The sequence below is a fragment of the Coregonus lavaretus genome (genome assembly GCF_964263955.1).
Source record: "Coregonus lavaretus genome assembly, chromosome: 6".
In the NCBI taxonomy this organism is placed as follows: Eukaryota; Metazoa; Chordata; class Actinopteri; order Salmoniformes; family Salmonidae; genus Coregonus; species Coregonus lavaretus.
Window position 1 is genome coordinate 12,834,781 of NC_139993.1, and position 25,883 is coordinate 12,860,663.

Consider the following 25,883-nt stretch of genomic DNA (forward strand, 5'->3'; position numbering starts at 1 on the left):
TCTCTGTCTCCCCCAAGAGCTACGGGACATGGCACAAGTCATGACGTCTCTCTCATTCCCTGTCTGATCATGCGTAGAATAATGCCTTGTAACTTAAGCTTATGCCTTGTATAATTGAATCATTTATTTTTACAATGATGTTACGTATTTTTGCCTTTGACAACTCAGACCTTTCTTGATAGCCTATTACTGTAACTCAACTATAGTTTCTTGCATTTTGCTAAATAATCTTTATGGAGTCAGAAAAACATTTTAATAGGCTAATTACATAGTCTTATCACGGGTCACGTGAGGTATATATTATCTAGCCTATATGATAAGTATTACTTCACTACAGGATTTTAATTTGATCACACTTTTGTTGCTGAGATTTGCCTGTGCTGCAATGCAGGTGAGTGATTTACATAAATTCACTGAAAACCCGCACTAACACATGGTTATATTATCCGTATTCCACTTTACATGTAGCCTAATTTTGACCAGCGATCAAGCAACATGATGGACTAAACGTTAAAATCCTGTTTCTGCGACAATACAGGTCTAATTAAGATCCAACATCTGTAGTTACTGTAGAAGAACTCCAGGTGGAATTTATTCCTGCCTTTTTGAAGGAGACAAAAAGCACCCAAAAGCATAAAATTGTTGACCAGACGTAGAGATATTACATTAATTAAATTATTTACCTCCTCACGCTCAACAAATGGGTCAAGGCAAGTGTAAGGTCCATAAAATAGTGTTTGAATTGTATATGGAGACGCAGGGTTGGGTGAGTAACTACATGAGGAGTAACTAAACATTAACCCTTACTTTAACCATTCGGAGTTAATGCCTAACCTTAAGAATTTGGAGTTAATGCCTAAACTTAGATTACTTTACTGAGTTTGGGTAATCCAAAAATTACGTTATTGATTATAATTTTGGATAGGTAACTGTAACAGATTAGATTTAGAAAGTAACTGTTACATGTTTACTTCTTGGATTACATTTAAATGCAGAAACGATGATTGCGAAAAATGACATTCATTTCAGCATTGGAAAAAATAAACGCAAGTGTAAGTTTGTTCCACACGAGTGAGTCTGACCAGAAGTCCGAGACCACTATGATGACACACCTAATGTGTTTGATGGATCCTTTTTGTCTTCTAATGCCTCTTCAAGGAATAATCCACTCAAACTACATTTGGTTCACTGTTAATACAGTGATGTGGCAAGTTACACTTTGCTTCTTGAAAATCCTATATCTTGAACAGGTAGTTCACCCGTGATACAAGTCAGTATTCAACATCCATCCATGTCTGAGGACGTCGGGAGATGACGTGGAAACCAGCCACTAGGGGCAACAGTGAGCGCTGTTACCATCAAGTAGGCTTTGGTTTTGCTAGGGTGTTGTGAACGGGGATGGTGGATGGGCGTCTGCCTCTGGTTCCAAAGATTGCATGTTTGAATCCAGCGATAGAAAGTTGTTTTTGTCAGCATCTGCCTCTGGTTCCAAAGGTTGCATGTTCGAATCCAGCGATAGAAAGTTGTTTTTGAAATTTTTGTTTTAAGCCTATCCCAAACCTTAACCATTACCTTAACCATTCGGAGTTAATGCCTAAACTTAGATTACTTTACTGAGTTTGGGTAATCCAAAAGTTACTTTACTGATATATAATTTTGGATAGGTAACTGATATATAATTTTGGATAGGTAACTAGTAACTGTAACAGATGACATTTAGAAAGTAACCTACCCAACCCTGTAGACGAACGACTTTGTTTAAAGTTATTCACAGTTATGGACACTGTTGCATAAACATGTTATCTGTGTGACCTATAAGATATCGGAGGAGAGAGGCCATATTCTTTAGGTCAGTGAGTTCTGATGACGGAAGTAGCCCTTGATGACTCAGCAGCGGCCATCTTTATCTCCTCCTACTCGCCCACTGGTGCTAAACACTATTGATCTCCAGTGGATGGAGAAATCCTCCATGCTACTGGTATTGATTGCCAAAGTTATGGGTCGAAATGCACTCACCCGAAGACTTGAGCTTGACTTTGTCTGTTGTGTGAGCGTGTTTATGCATGTTTGCGAGTGTATGTACTGCTCTGATGAGGACGTACAGTATGTCACCATGCATGTGTACAGGATTGTGCGTCGATGTGTGCACCGTGTGCAGAGCTCTCAATATGATTTTTGTGTCCGCGTGTGTGTGTCGCCTCACAGGAAGAAGACAGAGCGCAGTTTAAAGTTCTTCACTGATCTCATGGCCAAAGAGCACATGCCCACCATGATCAACCCCAAGCCCTGTGGCCACCTCTGCTGCTGTGTCATCAAAGGCTGTGAGCAGGTTGGACACCCGGAAAACCATCACATTTATTAGGCTGTACCTTTAGGGATGTGCAAATTAAACTACTGTGCAATGTTATGTAAAGTATAATCTGTCATTGTATTTCAGGAAGAGGCAGTGAGCTTCTATACTAAGCGGGAGGCCAAACTGAAGGAGGAGTACAGAAAGGAGAAAGAGAAGGTGAACACCAAACCTCTTGGCATGGCGTTCGTCACTTTCCAGAATGAGGCCATGACTGCAATGTGAGTCGATCTCGACATAATTTGATGTTTGTGTGGTGTGTTTGTTTGTTTGTGCATGCATGCTCTGCTATATGTGATCAGGATGGTCTTTCAAAACGTCTCAGTAGATCAGTGCCATCGCCAAATTAAATAAAAGCTTGTTTAGCCTACTCAATTTCCTTGCCATTTACCACTTTTCACAGAATCCTAAAGGACTTCAATGCATGCCAATGCCATGGCTGCACATGCCGCCAAGAGCCCAGGTCATCCCAGTTCAGTGAAAGTCTCCACATCTACAACTGGAGTGTGAGCTATGCTCCTGATCCTCAGAACGTGCGTTGGTAAGAGACAGTGTCCTGCACAGGGTGGGCCAGCAATAGAATTTAGAATATAATTAGAATAATACTCATTATATTTCTATGGGGCCAGCACCAACTATGATGTTGAGGTAGAACAAAGGGGAGCGGCAAGAAAGGCAAAAAGAGACTATCATCCTTTAGAAGTGCTGCGTAATCCTTTCTGCATGAGCAACTGCACTCCACGCCTTTGCACTCAAGGACAAAATGTGGCTATGGGCAGAGATGGAAAGAGGGGATGGGGTTATGACGGGTATTTGTCCAAAACTTATTAATGATCCCCAGCCCCACTTGACCTCCAGTCAGCTCTTTACCTGAACCCCTGACTTTGGCGCTTCGTGGCTTACTTGCCAATAATTTAACCCACTCAGTCTCCGCCCATGCTTAGCTGGCTCCACATCAAATCAAATAAAACGTTATTTGTCACATGCGCCGAATACAACAGGTGTAGACTTTACTGCTAAATGCTTACTTACGAGCCCTTTGCCAACAATGCAGAGTTGTAAGACAAATTTGCTAAATAAAAAAAGGAAGTAATAACATAATAAAATAACAAGGTTATATAAAATAAGTACCTTTACCGAGTCAATGTGCAGGGGTACAAGGTAATTGAGGTAATATGTACATGTAGGTAGGGGTAAAAGTGACTAGGCAATCAGGATAGATAAACAGCGTAACAGCAGCGTGTGTGAAAGTGTGTCTGTGTGAGTGTGTGTGTGTGTGTGTGGCGTCAATATGCATGTGTGTGTGTTGGAATGTTAGTGTAGTATGAGTCCAGTGAGTGTGCATAGAGCCAGCATTTTATTAGGATCCCTATTAGCTGTTTGCGAAGGCAGCAGCTACTCTTCCTGGGGTCCACAGCCAGTGTAAGAGAGTCAGTGCAACGAAAAAAGGGGGTCAATGAAAATAGTCCGGGTAGCCATTTGATTAACTGTTCAGCAGTCTTATTGCTAGTGGGTAGAAGCTGTTCAGGAGCCTTTCGGTCCCAGACTTGGGTTAGGGTTAGGTAGCAGAGAGAACAGTCTATGACTTGGGTGGCTGAAGTCTGTGACTATATTTTTGGGGCGTTCCTCTGACACCGCCTGGTATAGAGATCCTGGATGACAGGGAGCCAGTCAAGATAATAATAATATAATATGCCATTTAGCAGACGCTTCTATCCAAAGCGACTTACAGTCATGTGTGCTCTCAATGGTGCAGCTGTAGAACTTTTTGAGGATCCGAGGGCCCATGCCAAATCTTTTCAGCCTCCTGAGGGGAAAGAGGCATTGTCGTGCCCTCTTCACGACTGTGTTGGGTGTGTTTGGAACATGATAGGGCCTTAGTGATGTGGACACCCAGGAACCCATAACCCACTCCACTACAGCCCAGTCGATGTGAATGCGGGAGTGCTTGGCCCTCTGTTTCCTGTAGTCCACGATCAGCTACTTTGTCTTCCTGACGTTGAGGGAGAGGTTGTGGTCCTGGCACCATACTGCCAGGTCTCTGACCACCTCCCTATAGGCTGTCTCATCGTCGTCAGTGATCAGGCCTACCACCGTTGTGTCGTCGGCAAACTTAATGATGGTGTTGGAGTCGTGGGTGAACAGGGAGTACACTCCTGAGGGGCCCCCGTGTTGAGGGTCAGCGTGACGGATGTGTTGTTGCCTACCCTCACCACCTGGGGGTAGCCCGTCAGGGAGTCCAGGATCCAGTTGTAGAGGGAGGTGTTCAGTCGCAGGGTCCTTAGCTTAGTGATGAGCTTAGAGGGTACTATGGTGTTGAACACTGCGCTGTAGTCAATGAACAGCATTCTCACGTAGGTGTTCCTTTTCTCCAGGTGGGAAAGGGCAGTGTGGAGTGCAGTAGAGATTGCGTAATCTGTGAATCTGTTGGGGCGAATTGGAGTGGGTCCAGGGTGTCTTGGATGATGTGAGCCATGACCAGCCTTTCAAAGCATTTCATGGCTACAGATGTGAGGGCTATGGGGCGATAGTCATTTAGACAGGTTACCTTGGCGTTCTTGTGCACAGGGATTATGGTGGTCTGCTTGAAACATGTAGGTATTACAGACAGGGTCAGGGATAGGTTGAACATGTCAGTGAATACACTTGCCAGCTGGTCAGACCATACTCTGAGTATGCGTCCTGGTAATCCGTCTGGCCCTGCGGCCTTGTGTATGTTAACCTGTTTAAAGTGCTTACTCACGTCACTTGGCAGAAAGGGTCAACATCCAGGGATGTCTTTATCTATATATTTCGGGATATCTGACATTTTATTAGATATATGGAGTAGACATGCTCCAGATACGCATGTCCTTAATTTCATATACGGAGCTAGGATATTCTCCGTAATTTCTACATGCATCCAATCCGGACCTCAGAAATCTCCCTGCTACCGTATGAGTCCAGGGAGATATCTGGGGTGAGATACGTTCAAGACACGCACCTGATGCGCGTGCACCTGCTTACATATTTGTAGAATATTCTAACTCCAGAAAGGGTATGTGTCAACATGCTGACATATAGTTGAAGTCGGAAGTTTACATACACTTAGGCTTGAGTTATTAAAACTAGTTTTTCAACCACTCCACACATTTCTTGTTAACAAACTATAGTTTTGGCAAGTCGGTTAGGACATTTACTTTGTGCGTGACGCAAGTACTTTTTCCAACAATTGTTTACAGACAGATTATTTCACATTTTATTCACTGTATCACAATTCCAGTGGGACAGAAGTTTACATACACTAAGTTGACTGTGCCTTTAAACAGCTTTGAAAATTCCAGAAAATTATGTCATTGCTTTAGAAACTTCTGATAGGCTAATTAACATAATTTGAGTCAATTGGAGGTGTACCTGTGGATGCATTTCAATGCATACCTTTAAACGCAGTGCCTCTTTTCTTGACATCGTGGGAAAATCAAAAGAAATCAGCCAAAAATAATTGTAGACCTCCACAAGTCTGGTTCATCCTTGGGAGAAATGTCCAAATGCCTGAAGGTACCACGTTCATCTGTACAAACAATAGTACGCAAGTATAAACACCATGGGACCACGCAGCCGTCATACCGCTCAGGAAGGAGACTCGTTCTGTCTCCTAGAGATGAACGTACTTTGGTGCAAAAAGTGCAAATAAATCCCAGAAGAACAGCAAAGGACCTTGTGAAGATGCTGGAGGAAACGGGTACAAAAGTATCTATATCCACAGTAAAACGAGTCCTATATCGACATAACCTGAAAGGCCGCTCAGCAAGGAAGAAGTCACTGCTCCAAAACCGCCATAAAAAAGCCAGACTACGGTTTGCAACTGCACATGGGGACAAAGATCGTACTTTTTGGAGAAACGTCCTCTGGTCTGATGAAACAAAAATAGAACTGTTTGGCCATATTGACCATTTATTATGTTTGGAGGAAAAAGGGGGTAGCTTGCCAGCCGAAGAACACCATCCCAACCGTGAAGCACGGGGGGGGCAGCATCATGCTGTGGGGGTGCATTGCTGAAGGAGGGACTGGTGCACTTCACAAATAGATGGCATCATGAGGAAGGAAAATGATGTGGATATATTGAAGCAACATCTCAAGACATCACTCAGGAAGTTAAAGCTTGGTCGCAAATGGGTCTTCCAAATGGACAATGACCCCAAGCAGACTTCCAAAGTTGTGGCAAAATGGCTTAAGGACAACAAAGTCAAGGTATTGGATTGGCCATCACAAAGCCCTGACCTCAATCCTATAGAAAATGTGTGTGCAGACCTGAAAAAGCGTGTGCGAGCAAGGAGGCCTACAAACCTGACTCAGTTACACCAGCTCTGTCAGGAGGAATGTGCCAAAATTCACCCAACTTATTGTGGGAAGCTTGTGAAAGGCTACCTGAAACGTTTGACCCAAGTTAAACAATTTAAAGGCAATGCTACCAAATACTAATTGAGTGTATGTAAACTTCTGACCGACTGGGAATGTGATGAAATAAATAAAAGCTGAAATAAATCATTCTCTCAACTATTATTCTGACATTTCACATTCTTAAAATAAAGTGGTGATCCTAACTGACCTAAAACAGGAAATTTTTACTAGGATTAAATGTCAGGAATTGTGAAAAACTGAGTTTAAATGTATTTGGCTAAGGTGTATGTAAACTTCTGACTTCAACTGGACTGTATCTAAGCCTTTATGTTAAGGCATGAACAAATCTACATATTTTCTGAAATGTATCATATCTGTTAGGCTTGTGCGGTATACCGTTTATCGGGGTATTTGGAAATAGCCACAGGATGGTTTTTCAATACTGTTAACTATTTCTTTGAAGTTTTTTATTTTTATACATTTAAATAACTGCAGTCAACTTGTGAAATAATTTAGGAGATAAAGAAGATTGCGTTCTTAATTTTACCTATCACATAATTTTTCATTATGAATCTTACCGGTAGTCCCGGTTGTTTCTAAGCACCTAACTATGACAGACCGGAGTGTTGAGGGTCACTCACTGTTGTGCAGCACATGCCAGGTGATGTATCCTGAACAAAAATATAAACACAATATTCAACAATTTCAATGATTTTACTGAGGTACAGTTCATATAAGGAAATCAGTAAATTGAAATATATTTAATGACTGGGCAGGGGCGCAGCCGTGGGTGGGCCTGGGAGGGTATAGGCCCACCCACTTGGGAGCCAGGCCCACCCACTGGGGAGCTAGGCCCAGCCAGTCATAATTAGTTTTTCCCCACAAAAGGGCGTTATAACAGACAAAAATACTCCTCAGTTTCATCAGCTGTACGGGTGGCTGGTCTCAGATGATCCCACAGGTGAATAAGCCGGATGTGGAGGTTCACGTGGTCTGTGGTTGTGAGGCAGGTTGGACGTACTGCCAAATTCTGTAAAACGATGTTGGAGGCAGCTTATGGTTGAGAAATGAACATGACATTCTCTGGCAACAGCTCTGGTGGACATTCCTGCAGTCAGCAGGCCAATTGCTTGCTCCCTCAAAACCTGAGACATCTGTGGCATTGTGTTGTGACAAAACTGCACATTTTAAAGTGGCCTTTTATTGTCCTCAGCACAAGGTGCACCTGTGTAATGATCATGCTGTTTAATCAGCTTCTTGGCAAAGGAAAAATGCTCACTAACAGGGATGTAAACACATTTTTGCACATTTGAGTGAAATAAGCTTTTTGTGTGTATGGAAAATTTCAAGGATATTTTATTTCAGCTCATGAAAAATGGGACAAGGACTTTACATGTTGCGTTTATATTTTTGTTCAGTATAGTTACAGTATATATTTCACAACTAAATGTTTGCAGCTAAATATCCTATAACTATTAACTGTCTAAAATGTGCTAAATGCTCTGCAGTTGTGCATTTGGTTTGCTAATTTAGTAGCTATTTAGCTATCGAGCTAAGTGGTTAGCTTCTTCCAAAATCAAGTTTAGCTTGGTAACAGCAGAGAATCCCCTCCTGGATCCTGCTGTCTGATATTTGTTTTGTGCATGCAGCAAACTGTGAGTAGCATTTTTTAGTTAGTTGTATAACTTGATGAGCTGAGATGTCTGTCCTACAAATACTTTAGGTCAGAGACTATAAAATGTTCGCAATGTGCTCGTTAGCATTTAGTTAGCGTTCTCTATGGGATGTTACATTTACTTGTTAGCATTGCTAACCTTCAGATTACAACAGCGCCCCTTGCGTTCAGTGCCAGTATTACTGAATATCCCGGTATGGCACAAGGTCGGTATGACAATCTGGATACCGCCTAAGCCTAATATCTGTAGTCATTACCGGATCATTTACGTATCCATATTTCTAAAAAAACAAACACTTTCAATAGATGTCCTTACATAATATGTAATATTCATCCTCGTATGTCTGATCGAAAATGGGCTAAATCTGACTCATGACATGTCCAGCGGCCAAATTATTTTACCTCTTCAGGCGCCGAAAATCATTGTGGTTCTTCACATGAAGGTGACATATCTGAGCATTAATTTGCACCATATTCAGTAGTAGGCTATACAAGACACAGAAAGGCAAACATCGTCATATTTCATCCAAGTTGCTATTTCCAAAGCATATCTCTGCTATTTCTGTTTAAAAAATGCTGCATAGCAAATCCAGAGCTCCAATCACAACATATACTGTATTTTCTGTAAAGATGCAAACGTAGGCCAATCTTTGCTAAAAATTTATTTTATTTATTTAACAGAAATTAAAAGTTGCACACCCTCAATAACCCTGCCTGCCCTGTTTGATTTTGACGATGGATGCGATGGGTGCAGATTGGGTCGCCAGCGGTGGTCCCTCGCAGTCTAGACACAGCTCGGTGGTAGTATTTGGTCTGTGATCCACTCCAAACTCTCTCAATGCATAAATCATTAATCGAAATTGTGTCAATATGGCAAGAAAATATTGTCCTTTCACATAATCATACCACAAGGTAGCTACTCTACCTGCTTCATTCATGACGAAAAAACTAACTGGAACAAGCTAGCTAGCTAGCCAAGTAATACAAAATCTGCCTAAACGTTTTAAAACGTTAGCTGTCACCTTGAGGCTTGATAGGGGGTAAAAATGTTTTTCCCTGAAGGGAAGGCAATTTTGTTATTTGTTAGCTTGCTAGGCTACCAGTTAGCTTTTACCCGACTATCAAGCCTAGCTTGCTACTGCTGCTGGACAAATTTAGCTAACGTTCTTGATTCTAGTTACTAAGATAACTAAAACATCCCTAAATTAGCTACTCACTTTAGCGTTAACTTCTTTGAGGTATTTTCTGAACAGCTTCTCACTTCTTTGTTTATCAAGTTGTCAGTTTGACCACACATGGTTTACACACTCATTTGTTGCGCCCAAATTCAAAAATGACAGTTGGAACTCCACAGCAGAAAATACGTGATTCTTGTTGCAAGGCTACCAGTTACAGTGCTTTTAGTTTGCGGTTTGTGCGTGCCTTTATCCAGAGGCAATATCAAAATTATAGCTAGTGTCTGAAAGAATTATATGGTTTAATATTTGTCAAATTATTGAGCATGTCCTCAAATAAGCATAAAAAATGTTCCTTATTTAGCATATCAAAATGCATATCAAGATCCTGATATGGACCTCAGTCAAGAGCATATGCATTGTATGTGCTGAGAAAAAAATACTTTGTAGGTCTACTGTCAATATTTGTCATCATATAGAGAAAATAAGATGTCCACATAGGCCTATCTCAGGATATCTAATGAGTCAATATCCTGCCATACCATTTATGATATCCAGAGGGAATCCAAAAATGATTTGTGCATGAAAAAAATATAGATTTCATATTTGTCCAATTATTTAGCGTGTGCTGAAAACTTAGAAATGCATCAGAAATCATGCTTTAGCATATGAAGATCCGGATATGGACCTCAGCCAAGAGAAGCATATCTGCAGTCAATATAGCTTCATATCTTGAATGTGCTGAGAAAACAGATATGCAATGTATACAGTCAGTATTTGTCAACACAAAGAGAGAAAATAGGATGTCACATATCTCAGGATATTGAATGAGTCCATAGAAAATGTCCATGTGTGATATGCGGAGTAATCCCAATATCATATATGTCTAAAAGCCTTATCTGGATTCAGACTTTTTCAGGATATGGGGCATATCCACAAAACTCAAAATATGCATGGGAAATGGTCTGTATTATCTAGAATGTAAAGACATCCCCTGATATGGACCGTTTATGCCCAGTGCATTGGCTACGGAGAGCGTGATCACACAGTCATCCGGAACAGCTGGATCTCTCATGCATGGTTCAGTGTTGCTTCCCTCAAAGAGAGGATAGAAGGCATTTCACTAGACTGGTAGGCTCGCATCACTGGGCAGCTCGTGGCTTGGTTTCCCTTTGTAATCCTTGATAGTATGCAAGCCCTACCACATCCGACGAGCATCCAAGCCATGGTAGTAGGATTCGATCTTAGTCCTGTATTCACACTTTGCCTGTTTGATTGTTCTTCGGAGGGCGTAGCGGGATTTCTTATAAACGTCTTGATTAGTGTCCCGCTCCTTGAAAGCGGCAGCTCTAGCCTTTAGCTCAGTGTGGATGTTGGCTGTAATCCATGGCTTCTGATTGGGATATGTACGCATGGTCACTCTGATGACCAGAGGAGGCTGGTGGGAGGAGCTAAAGGAGGACAGGCTCCTTGTAATTGCTGGAATGGAATAAATGGAACGGTATCAAACATAATTTAATTCCAGCCATTACAATGAGCCTGCCCTCCTATAGCTCCTCCCACCAGCCTCCACTGGTGAGGACGTTGTCGTAGATGCACTTATTAATGAAGCCGGTGCTGTGGTAAACTCTTCAATGCCATCGAATGAATCCTGGAACATATTCCAGTGTGTGCTAGTGAAACAGTCCTCTAGCTTAGCATCCGCTTCATCAGACCACTTCCTGATTTTAAGTTTTTGCTTGTAAGCATGAATCAGGAAGATAGAGTTATGGTCAGATTTGCCAAATGGAGGGTGAGGGAGAGTTTTGTATGTGTCTCTGTGTGTGGAGTAAAGGTGATCTAGAGATTTTTTTCGCCTCTAGTTGCACCGGTTACATGCTGGTAGAAATGAGGTAAGACTGATTTCAGTTTTCCTGCATTAAAATCACCGGCCTCTGGATGAGCATTTTCTTGTTTGCTTATGGCCTTATACAGCTTGCTTGTTGAGTGTGGTTTTAGTGTAAGCCAGCATCGGTTTGTGGTGGTAAATAGACCGCTACGAAAAATATAGATTAAAACTCTCTTGATAAATGTTATGGTCTACAGTTTATCATGAGGTATTCTCGCTCAGGCGAGCAGAACCTCGACTTCCTTAATATTAGATATCGCGCATCAAAGAGCCGCACACCACCCCCCTTGAGTTTACCCAACGCTGCAGTTATGTCCTGCTGATGTATAGAAAAACTAGCTAGATTTATATTTTCCATGTCCTTGTTCAGCCACGAGTTGGAGAAACATAGGATATTCGATTTCTTCAAATCATGTTGATAGGATAGTCTCGAACTGAGCTCATCCAGTTTATTCTCCAGTGATTGCACATTCGCCAATAGAACGGAGGGTAGAGGTGGTTTATCCACTCGCTGACATAGTCTCGTCAGGTATCCCACACGCAAGCCTCTATAACACCGCCTCTATCGTTTTTCGAATGTCGGGGGTTTGGGCCTGGTCCGGGATGAGCAGTATGTCCTTCGCCACCAACTCATTGAAGTAGAAATCCTCCTCCAAATCAAGGATTGTTGTTCTGATATCCAGAAGCTCTTTTCAGTCATAGGAAACCATGGCGTTAACATTATGTTTAAAAAAAAGTGAAGATCAGCAAAAATAATAGCACAATTGGTCATGGACCGTAAAACAGAATAGTAGTATGTGCGTGTGTACACGGGTGTGGTGTTATCTCGTTCACTGAATTTTGGTCAATAGATTTGATATCAACAAATCTTTGGATTTTGACATCTTTTAAGTGATGAACACCAACACTAGTGTGTTCTATTTTTCTTATTTATATTACCTTAGCAGAAGGTATTGTATTAAGTCTGATATGAAGGTAACACTTTAATGTGCATGTTGGGATGACTTGTTTAAATGCTGGATGGTTTACAAATGATCTCTGTGTATGTCAACTTCTGTCTGACAGGGAGCACTTATCGTTGGGGGGTATTTCCTGGTGGATTCGCTGCTTCATCATCAACTGCATCCTTTTCCTCCTGCTCTTCTTTCTCACTACACCCGCCATCATTATCTCCACGATGGACAAGTTTAACGTCACCAAGCCTGTCGAGTATCTCAATGTAAGGAAATCTTCGATATCCCCCAATGTATTTCACTACATATCAAAGGTTTTGTCGTGGCCTGGTTGGTCTAGCAGCCTCTGCCACATAGGTCCTCAGTATCGCATGGGTTCGAATCCGGCCTACTGCCCTTTGATACAACCTTTCTCTATCTTTCCCCTCTGTCATTCCCACTATCTGTTAAATACAAATCTGAAAATACCTTTAAAATATGTATTTAAAAAAAGGCTTTGTCAACTGAAACGTCTCAAATTGATTCTACATTGACATAATGAAATAAAATTATCCACTGTGAAATTGCTAGTAAGCCCTTGTACAGGGTTATTTATTCTAGTCTAGAGAGCCATATCACTGCTGGCTTTCTTTTCTACCTGTTCATTAATTGAATGTCATTGATTGACCAGAGTTCATCTGGGTTGTGTTTATTAGGGCAGTGGTTCTTAAACCTCTCCTTGGGGACCCGCAGCCGTTCCATGTACAGTGAGGGAAAAAAGTATTTGATCCCCTGCTGATTTTGTACGTTTGCCCACTGACAAAGAAATGATCAGTCTATAATTGTAATGGTAGGTTTATTTGAACAGTGAGAGACAGAATAACAACAACAAAATCCAGAAAAACGCATGTCAAAAATGTTATAAATTGATTTGCATTTTAATGAGGGAAATAAGTATTTGACCCTCTCAATCAGAAAGATTTCTGATTGAGAGGGGGTCAAATACTTATTTCCCTCATTAAAATGCAAATCAATTTATATTTGACCCCCTCTCAATCAGAAAGATTTCTGTCTCCCAGGTGTATTTTATACAGGTAACGAGCTGAGATTAGGAGCACACTCTTAAAGGGAGTACACCTGTCCACAGAAGCAATCAATCAATCAGATTCCAAACTCTCCACCATGGCCAAGACCAAAGAGCTCTCCAAGGATGTCAGGGACAAGATTGTAGACCTACACAAGGCTGGAATGGGCTACAAGACCATCGCCAATCAGCTTGGTGATAAGGTGACAACAGTTGGTGCGATTATTCGCAAATGGAAGAAACACAAAATAACTGTCAATCTCCCTCGGCCTGGGGCTCCATGCAAGATCTCACCTCGTGGAGTTGCAATGATCATGAGAACGGTGAGGAATCAGCCCAGAACTACACGGAAGGATCGTGTCAATGATCTCAAGGCAGCTGGGACCATAGTCACCAAGAAAACAATTGGTAACACACTACGCCGTGAAGGACTGAAATCCTGCAGCGCCCGCAAGGTCCCCCTGCTCAAGAAAGCACATATACATGCCCGTCTGAAGTTTGCCAATGAACATCTGAATGATTCAGAGGAGAACTGGGTGAAAGTGTTGTGGTCAGATGAGACCAAAATGGAGCTCTTTGGCATCAACTCAACTCGCCGTGTTTGGAGGAGGAGGAATGCTGCTTTTGACCCCAAGAACACCATCCTCACCGTCAAACATGAAGGTGGAAACATTATGCTTTGGGGGTGTTTTTCTGCTAAGGGGACAGGACAATTTCACCGCATCAAAGGGACGATGGACGGGGCCATGTACCTTCAAATCTTGGGTGAGAACCTCCTTCCCTCAGCCAGGGCATTGAAAATGGGTCGTGGATGGGTATTCCAGCATGACAATGACCCAAAACACACGGCCAAGGCAACAAAGGAGTGGCTCAAGAAGAAGCACATTAAGGTCCTGGAGTGGCCTAGTCAGTCTCCAGACCTTAATCCCATAGAAAATCTGTGGAGGGAGCTGAAGGTTCAAGTTGCCAAACGTCAGGCTCGAAACCTTAATGACTTGGAGAAGATCTGCAAAGAGGAGTGGGACAAAATCCCTCCTGAGATGTGTGCAAACCTGGTGGCCAACTACTTTTATTTTTTATTTTTTATTTCACCTTTATTTAACCAGGTAAGCCAGTTGAGAACAGGTTCTCATTTACAACTGCGACCTGGCCAAGATAAAGCAAAGTAGTGCAATAAAAAACAACACAGAGTTACATATGGGGTAAAAAACATAAAGTCAGAAATACAACAGAAAATATATATACAGTGTGTGCAAATGTAGCAAGTTATGGAGGTAAGGCAATAAATAGGCTATAGTGCAGAATAATTACAATAGTATTAACACTGGAATGCTAGATGTGCAAGAGATTATGTGCAAATAGAGATACTGGGGTGCAAAAGAGCAAAATAAATAACAATATAGGGATGAGGTAGTTGGGTGGGCTAATTTCAGATGGGCTGTGTACAGGTGCAGTGATCGGTAAGGTGCTCTGACAACTGATGCTTAAAGTTATTGAGGGAGATAAGAGTCTCCAGCTTCAGAGATTTTTGCAATTCGTTCCAGTCTTTGGCAGCAGAGAACTGGAAGGAATGGCGGCCAAAGGAGGTGTTGGCTTTGGGAATGACCAGTGAGATATACCTGCTGGAGCGCAGACTACGGGTGGGTGCTGCTATGGTGACCAATGAGCTAAGATAAGGCGGGGATTTGCCTAGCAGTGATTTATAGATGGCCTGGAGCCAGTGGGTTTGACGACGAACATGTAGTGAGGACCAGCCAACAAGAGCGTACAGGTCACAGTGGTGGGTAGTGTATGGGGCTTTGGAGACAAAACGGATGGCACTGTGATAGACTACATCCAATTTGCTGAGTAGAGTGTTGGAGGCTATTTTGTAAATGACATCGCCGAAGTCAAGGATCGGTAGGATAGTCAGTTTTACGAGGGCATGTTTGGCAGCATGAGTGAAGGAGGCTTTGTTGCGAAATAGGAAGCCGATTCTAGATTTAACTTTGGATTGGAGATTCTTTATGTGAGTCTGGAAGTTGAGTTTACAGTCTAACCAGACACCTAGGTATTTGTAGTTGTCCACATACTCTAGGTCAGACCCGTCGAGAGTGGTGATTCTAGTCGGGTGGGCGGGTGCCAGCAGCGTTCGATTGAAAATCATGCATTTAGTTTTACTAGTGTTTAAGAGCAGTTGGAGGCTACTGAAGGATTGTTGTATGGCATTGAAGCTCGTTTGGAGGTTTGTTAACACAGTGTCCAATGAAGGGCCAGATGTATACAAAATGGTGTCGTCTGCGTAGAGGTGGATCTGAGAGTCACCAGCAGCAAGAGCGACATCATTGATATACACAGAGAAAAGTGTCGGCCCAAGAATTGAACCCTGTGGCACCCCCATAGAGACTGCCATAGGTCCAGACAACAGGCCCTCCGATTTGACACACTGAACTCTATCTGAGAAGTAGTTGGTGAACCAGGCGAGGCAGTCGAGAAACATCTGACCACTGTGATTGCCAACAAGGGTTTTGCCACCAAGTACTAAGTCATGTTTTGCAGAGTGGTCAAATACTTATTTCCCTCATAAAAATGCAAATAAATTTATAGCATTTTTGACATGCGTTTATTTTATTTTTATTTTTATTCTGTCTCTCACTGTTCAAATAAACCTACCATTAAAATCATAGACTGATCATTTCTTTGTCAGTGGGCAAACGTACAAAATCAGCAGGGGATCAAATACTTTTTTCCCTCACTGTATTTGATATATTCCAGAGCTAGCCAACCTGATTCAACTTGCCAACTAATAATAATAATAATAATATGCCATTTAGCAGACGCTTTTATCCAAAGCGACTTACAGTCGTGCGTGCATACATTTTTTTGTGTATGGGTGGTCCCGGGGATCGAACCCACTACCTTGGCGTTACAAGCGCCGTGCTCTACCAGCTGAGCTACAGAGGACCAACTAATCATCAAGCCTTTGACTAGGTAATTTAGTTGAGAGCTAGTTCAGGGCTACAACAAGATTGTGAAACGTCTGGGGATTCCCGAGGAGAGGTTTGAAAAACACTGTTAGGGTAGACCACAAAAGAACGTTTTAAAAGGTTTTGCAACGGAAAATGAAAAATTACCATTGTTATTGGTGAATTCCAGGTAGTCCCTTTCCATTTCATGTCCTTCCCTTAATGAACAGAACCCTGCTTTCCCAGGTCTGATTCAGTCCTTGATTAGAGGGTAAGAATCAAAACCAGCAATGCTTCTGACATAATTTAATAGTCATACCCTGCCCTGCCTTAGTACTTTGCTCAGTGAGAAAGGAGTCATTGTTCTTAGCATGGTGTTATAAATTGCAGTTGGACAGAATCTAAAGCTTTTTGGTACAGTGCTGAATCTGAGGGCCTTTGAGGAGCAAGGCTTTGTTGACTATTGAGGAAGTGTCTGTCTTCTGTTCCCTCCTGTCCTTTTTCTCCAGAACCCCATCGTCACCCAGTTCTTCCCCACTTTGCTCCTGTGGGCTTTCTCTGCCCTGCTGCCCACCATCGTCTACTACTCTGCTTTCTTCGAGAAACACTGGACGAGGTACTGTTCACTTTCCTATCGTTAGCTATATGCTTTGCAAGTTGCACCGAGGGTTAGGCCATACTGGTCCTAGGGATTTTCCAGGACCAAATGAGTTGCTGATTTGGTTTAAAGAACAGAAATCAGCACGAACAGCGGAGACTGGGGTTGCTCTTCCCTGAGTTATGAGAATTATCAATCAATCAGATGTATTTTATAAAGCCCTTTTACATCAGCAAAGTGCTTTACATATACTCAGCTTAAAACCCCAAAGAGCAAGCAATGCAGAGGCAGAAGCACAGTGGCTAGGAAAAACTCCCTAGAAGGCAGGAACCGAGGAAAAAACCTAGAGGAACCAGGTTCTGAGGGGTGGCCAGTCCTCTTCTGGCTGTACCGGGTAGAAATTTAAAGGCCCAGTGCACTCAATAACGTGATTTTCCTGTGTTTTATTTATATTTCCACACTACGAGGTTGGAATAATACTGTGAAATTGTGAAAATGATGATAATGCCCTTTTAGTGTAAGAGCTGTTTTAAAAAGACCTCCTGAAATTTCTGCCTGTTTTGGTGGGATGGAGTTTTGACCTGCCTGGTGACATCACCAGGCAGCAGAGTTGTGGACTCGAGTCACATGACATGGAATCGAGTCTGACTCTAGTCAAAAATGTGATGACTTGAGACTCGACTTGATAGAAAGTAAAATATCTTGAGACTTGAGTTGGAGCCTCAAGACGGGACTCGACTTTGACTTGAGAGATGACTTGAAATTATCTGGCCAGGTTTTGTAATGTTTTATCACTCATTTTGTGGCACAGAGTCTGTGTGGAGTACTCGCCACACTGAGACAGTAGCCTCAGCATCTCCCTTGCTATTTTTTTTTGCAAGAGATTGACTAGTAAAACACACACACTGCCCTCTGATTGGACCAGAAAACACTCAATCAACACAGGTTGGGTGAGCTAGCAATCTGCAACAATTACTAGCACAGGCCTACTGGTCTTTTGGTTTGTCAAAATTGATTGAAATGTATAATTTACTTATGAAGCTTGCATTTGGAATTTGTTTTTTAAATGAATTATTAGGCTACAGTGGTGAAGGTGCACCATAGGCGCATATCTCCACTTGTGCTCTCCAAACTCCTGCCAATAGAGAGTGCTTTGTGCTCTTGTTGAAATGTTTGCTTTTGCTTTCAAACGTTTAAATGCATATGTGGAAAATATATATTCCATGTAATCCTACAATAATTGCTAGCGTTTCATCATTCCAATCCCGTAACATTTATTGCAGCACGTAGACATTTCTGTTTCATGTTTGATACGATACATTTTCATTTACCATTTCTTACCCTTTGAGTGGGCTCGCGCAATGTTTATTGTGCACATGAATGTTTGCAAGACTCATGAGGTAGAAGTGCTGTTTATTTAATTCGATGTATGATTTCCTTTGTTCATATTTCCCGGGTTATGTCAGACTATGTTTCTGTCATTTTTGTTGTGTGTAATAGGAGCACACGCCTCGGTGAGCATAGAAATAGGCTACGTGGCCTGCACCCCAAGCTTTGGAGTCAACGTTGAATAAGAGAAAATGATTGTTCCATGCAGGCACGTGCACATAGGGCTCTACCTGTGTAGAGCACATGCCCCTTTGCCCTTCCAGTCTCCAAAGTGCCTTTTTCGGTGGCAGGCTTTCCATCTGATCCTGCAGCCTCCGCTACAAGTAAGCCGTATAATTTAGCTTGCTCTGTCTGGACTCCAGAGTAAGTAAGTAGCCTTCCACGAGCTTGAGAGCCGTAACGGCTCATAGGGCAGGAGCCGATCTCCTGTTTCTGTAGCGTGAGGCAGCTTGATGTACAAGTACACCCCCTGGACAGGACGCTAGTCTATCACAGGGCCTTACCTCGAATCTACATTATCTCCTTTAAACTGCCAAGCAGACGCATCATATCCCGTTATTACAGTCTTTGGTATGACACAACCTTCCAATCTCAGGGCGGACACTCTAACCACAAGGCCACTGCGTAGACTTCAGAGTAGTGACATGATATAGCCCTAGTTGATATTGGCTACTAAAATGAATTACCTTCAGATCCACATGCATGTGTAAAGAGCAGTTTATGCATCACCGTTTATGGCTGTAATGACCGGCTACACTTGCGCAGCGATTGTGGACGAATGTTTACGTGTGCACACATGCATGTGCGTGCGCGGGGGGTTGCAAGTTTTGTACCACTCCTTTTTGGGGGTCGCGGGTCAAAAAGTTTGAAAACCACTGGGATGTGCCATCAAACAGTTGGGTTGGTTATAGTAATGGTAGGCTACAGTATTTCTTACAATCTATTTTGACTGGAATTGTGTCGGTAATTGTTAATAGTGCAGTATTTATTCCAGTTCAAAATAGTTTAGCAAAATACTCTACTCATCAGATTGTTCTGCTTTCCCCTCATCTTGTAATAATTGCTCAACAAGTTTGTTACCGCGGATAAGCTATTTGTTTCTTTTTGACCATTTTCATTTAAAACAATCACAGTAAGGTACTTAATTGTTACCCAGAAATTATTTGATATTGAGATAAAAACGTCTGCATTGGACCTTTAAGAGTACATGTGGCCATTAAGGTTATGTTCTGAGAGATCTTTAATTCCAACAGCTCTTTGTGCAGATGTGATGTTGACAATGGGGAATAACCTAAATATATGGGAGGGGTTTCTTTCAGTTGACCTATATAATTTCCACTCAATTTGTTCTTGATTTTGGGTTTTCTAATGATCACACACACTTCAATTAGTATAATTGTAGAGATGAGGACAACTACTCTGATGATTACCGATGGCTTTCTGGCACCAGCGGCTGCCGGTGCATCACCAAAGTGGATACTACAAATTAGTAGTGAAGAGGAGTAGCTAGCCAGCTACCTACAGAGTCCATAAGGAGAGGCTGAGGACGTCGGGGACAGCGAGGTGTGCTGATGGCTGCGGACCTGTCTCTGACTCTGATATGACCACCGAGCTCCCTGACTGTGACCAAGATGCTCCCTCCTCCCTCCACCGCTCAGACCGTTCTACCTCCCTTCATGCCTCAACTCCCAGATGTTTTGATTTTGTTCAATTTGTTGTATCTCATTTTATTAATTTAAATGTGTTTCTTGTATGTGTTACTGTAATTCAGCTTTTAACTGCCATAGTACACATGAAACTAAATGAAATAAACCATTATCATCATGTAAGTGATGTAATGCTCCTTCAGTCCTTTTCTCTATGTTTTTTCATGGGCAGGTCGGGTGAGAACCGGACCACCATGCACAAGTGCTACACCTTCCTCATCTTCATGGTCCTCTTGCTGCCTTCACTGGGTCTTAGCAGGTACCTGTTAAATTATGTACTATCTATGTTTTAAAGGCACAAAACATTGGTTATTTCAACTAAGGGAATATACCCCTTCCATTTTTTTATTATATCCCTTATGAAACCCCTTAGACATGCTCTGGAACTTTGGCATCTACTAAGTATTTTTTAAACCTACATACTTTGGGCTGGATGTGTCAATGTGTAGTTCATGCATAATCTATGAGCAGAATTACTGGCTTCCCTCAATTAGCCACGAAATCCCTAGTTTGAAAGCGACTGTTTTTCTGGAAGCTGTGCTGCGCCATTTTCCCTAGATTTTCCCCCATGTCGGCCAGCCCCCTAGCAATTTGAGTTTTGCCAATGAGCTTCAGCCCCTCTCCATTTGAGTGACAGCTAGCAAGATGCACACATAGCAGAGCAAAAGAGAGCGCAATGACATGGTGCACATATCTGCACATATGTGACGTAGTACACCATTTTTGGGGGCCACTTTTGGCTCGTGAGCGCTACTTTCAGAACTACTGGCTAAAAAGTATACAAAAGTCCCATAGAATCTCATTAATAACCCCAAAACCTAAGCTGTTGCTATATTTCTTATGCCATTATAGAAGACTTTGAAATATACCTGTACATGAAATGGTAAATGTAGAGGCAAATCTTATAGCTGGCACCTGGAAAGAGAAGAGGTTTAGCCATAGAAATCAGCAGGTGAAATACAGGAGTTTTCCTTGGCCCTAGGTAGGAAGTTACATTGCCTGGCTGTGCAAGTCCACCTTGGCCCAAATGCCTTGTAGAGATCGGTCTTGGTCTGTTTTTGCCAAATTACTTTATCGAATAAATGGGACATGAATAATCAACCAATGTCTTCCTACAGATTTCGACCAAATTATGACCCCAGAAAAGCTAATTTGATTTCATTTTTTTGGTTGCTTTTAATACAGTTTGGATGTCTTCTTCCGCTGGTTGTTTGATAAGAAATTCCTTGCTGACGCCACTGTCAGATTTGAGTAAGTATTTATATTTTTATAAAAGAGGAATGTAATTAAGATCCAGTCCTGTTACAGCTGGTTATTTGCCTGGTATTATGGGGGAAATATCTAGTACGTCCTGGCACTGTACTTTCAACACAATTGCTAACCACCTGGTACATTAAGGCACATAAGTGTTTGTCTCAATGAAACCAAAGCATAATTACTGTGTGATTTGTCAGGCCATTACTAGTAAATACCAGTACTATGGTAAATGCTATCTAATCGCACTGGTGGTGCCTCCCCCCGTTTAAGGTGTGTCTTCCTCCCTGACAACGGAGCCTTCTTTGTCAACTATGTCATCGCCTCAGCATTTATCGGTAACGCCATGGACCTGCTGCGGATTCCAGGCTTGCTCATGTATATGATCAGACTGTCCCTGGCCCGTTCCTCTGCAGAGAGGCGTAACGTAAAGAGGGTAAGAGTCCTTAAGGAATATATTGCTGCTGCTGTGCTCAAAGTTCAATTGACTTTTCAATGCTGAATGTTTCTGTGTCTACAGCATCAAGCATTTGAATTCCAGTTCGGAGCGGCCTACGCCTGGATGATGTGCGTCTTCACTGTAGTAATGACGTACAGCATCACCTGTCCAATCATCGTCCCCTTCGGTGAGTCAGCCCACCTCTCCCCAGAGAGGAAAAGGGGTAAGAGGGAGAGAAGGAGGAGAAAGTGAGAGACTGAGTACGGGAAGAGAGACTGGGGAGAGAGAGGACTACCTACTGGCAGTTCTTTGTATGAGTCAGAATGAATCACCAAGTAAATTAGGGAAAACTAAACACTGCATTACGGCAAGAACAGGCTTACCCACTCCTGGTGTGTACATACAGTATTAATATATCACTACTGTGCATCTCTTTGTAAAAGCACTGTATAGGTACAATATGCAATGTATCTTTACTAAGACATACAGTGCCTTCAGAAAGTATTCATACCCCTTGACTTATTCCACATTTTGTTGTTACAGCCTGAATTCAAAATGGATTAAACATCTGTTTTTTTGAATCCATCTACACATAATACCCTATAATGACAAAGTAAATACATGTTTTCAAAAAATGTATCAAATGTATTGGAAATGAAATACATAAATATCTAATTTACGTAAGTATTCACACCACTGAGTCAATACTTTGTAGAAGCACATTTGGCAGCGATTACAGCTGTGAGTCTTTCTGGGTAAGTCTCTAAGAGCTTTCCACACCTGGATTGTGCTACATTTGCCCATTATTATTTTCTAAATTCATCAAGCTCTGTCAAATTAGTTGTTGATCATTGTTAGACAAACATTTTCAGTTTTTGACATATTTTCAAGTAGATTTAAGTCAAAACTGTAACTCGGCCGCTTAGGTAAATAACTCCAGTGTACATTTGGCCTTGTGTTTTAGGCTACTGTCTGGTGGAAAGCAGACTCAACCAGGTTTTCCTCTAGGATTTTGTGTCCATTTTCAGACTCACAAGTTGATAGTTACCCTGTGGATAATGCAAAGACAATCAGTGAAACAATTCCGCACAAGTTCAGGAACTAGCTAGCTAAATGATACAGAAGCCTAACTTATATTGGCTGGGGTCTGTCCATAGGCAGTTGAGGCTCCAGACCAGAAGGCTCCACTGCAGGGAAAAATATGTTTATTTTGAGCTAGAAATAATCTAGCAAGCTAGCCATTTTTTGCTATATTGCTGTCAGAGAAACCCAGCCCTCACTACAAAGCTAGCTAGCAAGCAACACATTGCTTGGCAAGCAACATTTCACATTAACTAACTAGCTTTGGCAATTAAATTATAACACATACATGACATATTAACTCTTTAATATCCAAAATAATTCTTAACTTGGCCAGCCACACTGCATGTTGTAGTGACAAGCTAAAGGAGCTAACTAGCTGTGTTTGCTAGCTCAGTGAAAGTTCTTGCATGCAGTTGAAGAAAATATATTTTTCCTTTGTCACCCGCCAGGTGAAAAACGTATATTTTAAATCAATGTATGATTATATAATCAAATAAAATGTCATTATCCATGTGAAAGATTGTTGGTGCTGACAGCTGCTCTTCTCCTTCATCTGAAAAAATAAATACAATTGCAATGGCTGCGCTGTCAGTTGCAGGCAGGGCTGGGGGCAGGGCTCGGGAATGTTTCAAATTGTGATTGACAGCTCGGGATGAATATGTTCTAGGTTCATGTCTCGTTTCGAAATTAACATAGCTAATCTTACTATGTTTCATAAGTGACAAGTAGCCTCAATAGCGGCATTATTTATTTTCAACTTTTGCATGTAAACCCCACTTTGGGACCCTAATGCCAAGGTACCAGAGGTCAATAAACTCAGCATTACAATTCCCCATGATACATGTCGCACAAAAATACATTTAATTGACATATATTTACATACACTATATATACAAAAGTATGTGGACACCACTTCAAAATAGTGGATTAGTCTATTTCAGCCACACCTGTTGCTGACAGGTGTATAAAATCAAGCACACAGCCATGCAATCTCCATAGACAGACATTGGCAGTAGAATGGCCTTACTGAAGAGCTAAGTGACTTTCAACGTGGCACCGTCATAGGATGTCACCTTTCCAACAAGTCAGTTCGTCAAATTTCTGCCCTGCTAGAGCTGCCCCCGGTCAACTGTAAACGCTGTCTGTTATTGTGAAGTGGAAACGTCTAGGAGCAACAACGGCTCAGCCGCGAAGTGGTATGCCACACAAGCTCACAGAACGGGACCGCCAAGTGCTGAAGAGTGTAGCGTGTAAAAACAGTCTGTCCTCGATTGGAACACTCACTACCGAGATCCAAACTGCCTCTGGAAGCAAAGTCAGCACAATAACTGTTCGTCAGGAGCTTCATGAAATGGGTTTCCATGGCTGAGCAGCCACACACAAGCCTAAGATCACCATGCGCAATGCCAAGCGTCAGCTAGAGTGGTGTAAAGCTCGCCGCCATTGGACTCTGGAGCTGTGGAAACGCTGTTTTTCATTGTTCAGGCTAGGCCCCTTAGTTCCAGTGAAGGGGAATCTGAACGCTACAGCATACAATTACATTCTAGACGATTCTGTGCTTCCAACTTTGTGGCAACAGTTTGGGGAAGGCCCTTTCCTGTTTCAGCATGACAATGCCCCAGTGCACAAAGCGAGGTCCATACAGAAATGGTTTGTCGAGATCGGTGTGGAAGAACTTGACTGGCTTGCACAGAGCCCTGACCTCAACCCCATCAAACACCTTTGGGATGAATTGGAAAGCCGACTGAGAGCCAGGCCTAATCACCCAACATCAGTGCCCGACCTCACTAATGCTCTTGTGGCTGAATGGAAGCAAGTCCCCTCAGCAATGTTCCAACATCTAGTGGAAAGCCTTCCAAGAAGAGTGGAGGCTGATATAGCAGCAAAGGGGGGACCAACTTCATATTAATGCCCGTGATTTTTTAATGAGATGTTCGACGAGCAGCTCTCTACATACCTTTAGTGGCACAAAAATATATTTGACATACAGTACCAGTCAAAAGTTTGGACACACCTACTCATTCAAGTGTTACTCTTTATTTTTACTATTTTCTACATTGTAGAATAATAGTGAAGACATCAAAACTATGAAATAACACATATGGAATCATGTAGTAACCAAAAAAGTATATATTTTAGTTTCTTCAAAGTAGCCACCCTTTGCCTTGATGACAGCTTTGCACACTCTTGGCATTCTCTCAACCAGCTTCACCTGGAATGCTTTTTCAACAGTCCAACTCATTCCAAACCATCTCAATTGGTTGAGGTCGGGGGATTGTGGAGGCCAGGTCATCTGATGCAGCACTCATCACTCTCCTTCTTGGTCAAATAGCCCTTACACAGCCTGGAGGTGTGTTGGGTCATTGTCCTGTTGAAAAACAAATTATTGTCCCACTCAACCCAAACCAGATGAGATGGCGTATCGCTGCAGAATGCTATGGTAGCCATGCTGGTTAAGTGTGCCTTGAATTCTATATAAATCACACAGTGTCACCAGCAATGCACCATGACACCTCCTCCTCCATGCTTCACGGTGGGAACTACACATGCAGAGATCATCCGTTCACCTACACTGCATCTCACAAAGACACAGGGGTTGGAACCAAAATTCTCCAATTTGGACTCCAGACCAAAATACAGATTTCCACCGGTCTAATGTCCATTGCTTGTGTTTCTTTGCCCAAGCAAGTCTCTTATTATTATTGGTGTCCTTTAGTAGTGGTTTCTTTGCAGCAATTCGACCATGAAGGCTTGACTCACGCTGTCTCCTCTGAACAGTTGATGTTGAGATGTGTCTGTTACTTGAACTCTGAAGCATTTATTTGGGCTACAATTTCTGAGGCTGGTAACTCCAACAAACTTATCCTCTGTAGCAGAGGTAACTCTGGGTCTTCCTTTCCTGTGGCGGTCCTCATGAGAGCCATTTTCATCATAGCGCTTGATGGTTTTTGCGACTGCACTTGAAGAAACTTTAAAAGTTATTCA

At 42.2% G+C, this 25,883-nt stretch overlaps 1 protein-coding gene across 1 annotated transcript in view; it reads left to right on the forward strand.

Annotated features, from left to right (window-relative positions):
- Window positions 1-25,883, forward strand: part of LOC311131309 (CSC1-like protein 2) — a 101,479-nt gene that overhangs the window by 67,005 nt on the left and 8,591 nt on the right. Inside the window, exons 12-20 of the mRNA XM_084164206.1 lie at window positions 2,206-2,329; window positions 2,438-2,571; window positions 2,754-2,891; window positions 12,534-12,687; window positions 16,939-17,045; window positions 20,295-20,381; window positions 21,308-21,373; window positions 21,650-21,812; window positions 21,897-22,002. Coding sequence (XP_084020332.1) covers window positions 2,206-2,329; window positions 2,438-2,571; window positions 2,754-2,891; window positions 12,534-12,687; window positions 16,939-17,045; window positions 20,295-20,381; window positions 21,308-21,373; window positions 21,650-21,812; window positions 21,897-22,002 — 1,079 coding nt within the window. The remainder of the gene's footprint in view (window positions 1-2,205; window positions 2,330-2,437; window positions 2,572-2,753; window positions 2,892-12,533; window positions 12,688-16,938; window positions 17,046-20,294; window positions 20,382-21,307; window positions 21,374-21,649; window positions 21,813-21,896; window positions 22,003-25,883) is intronic.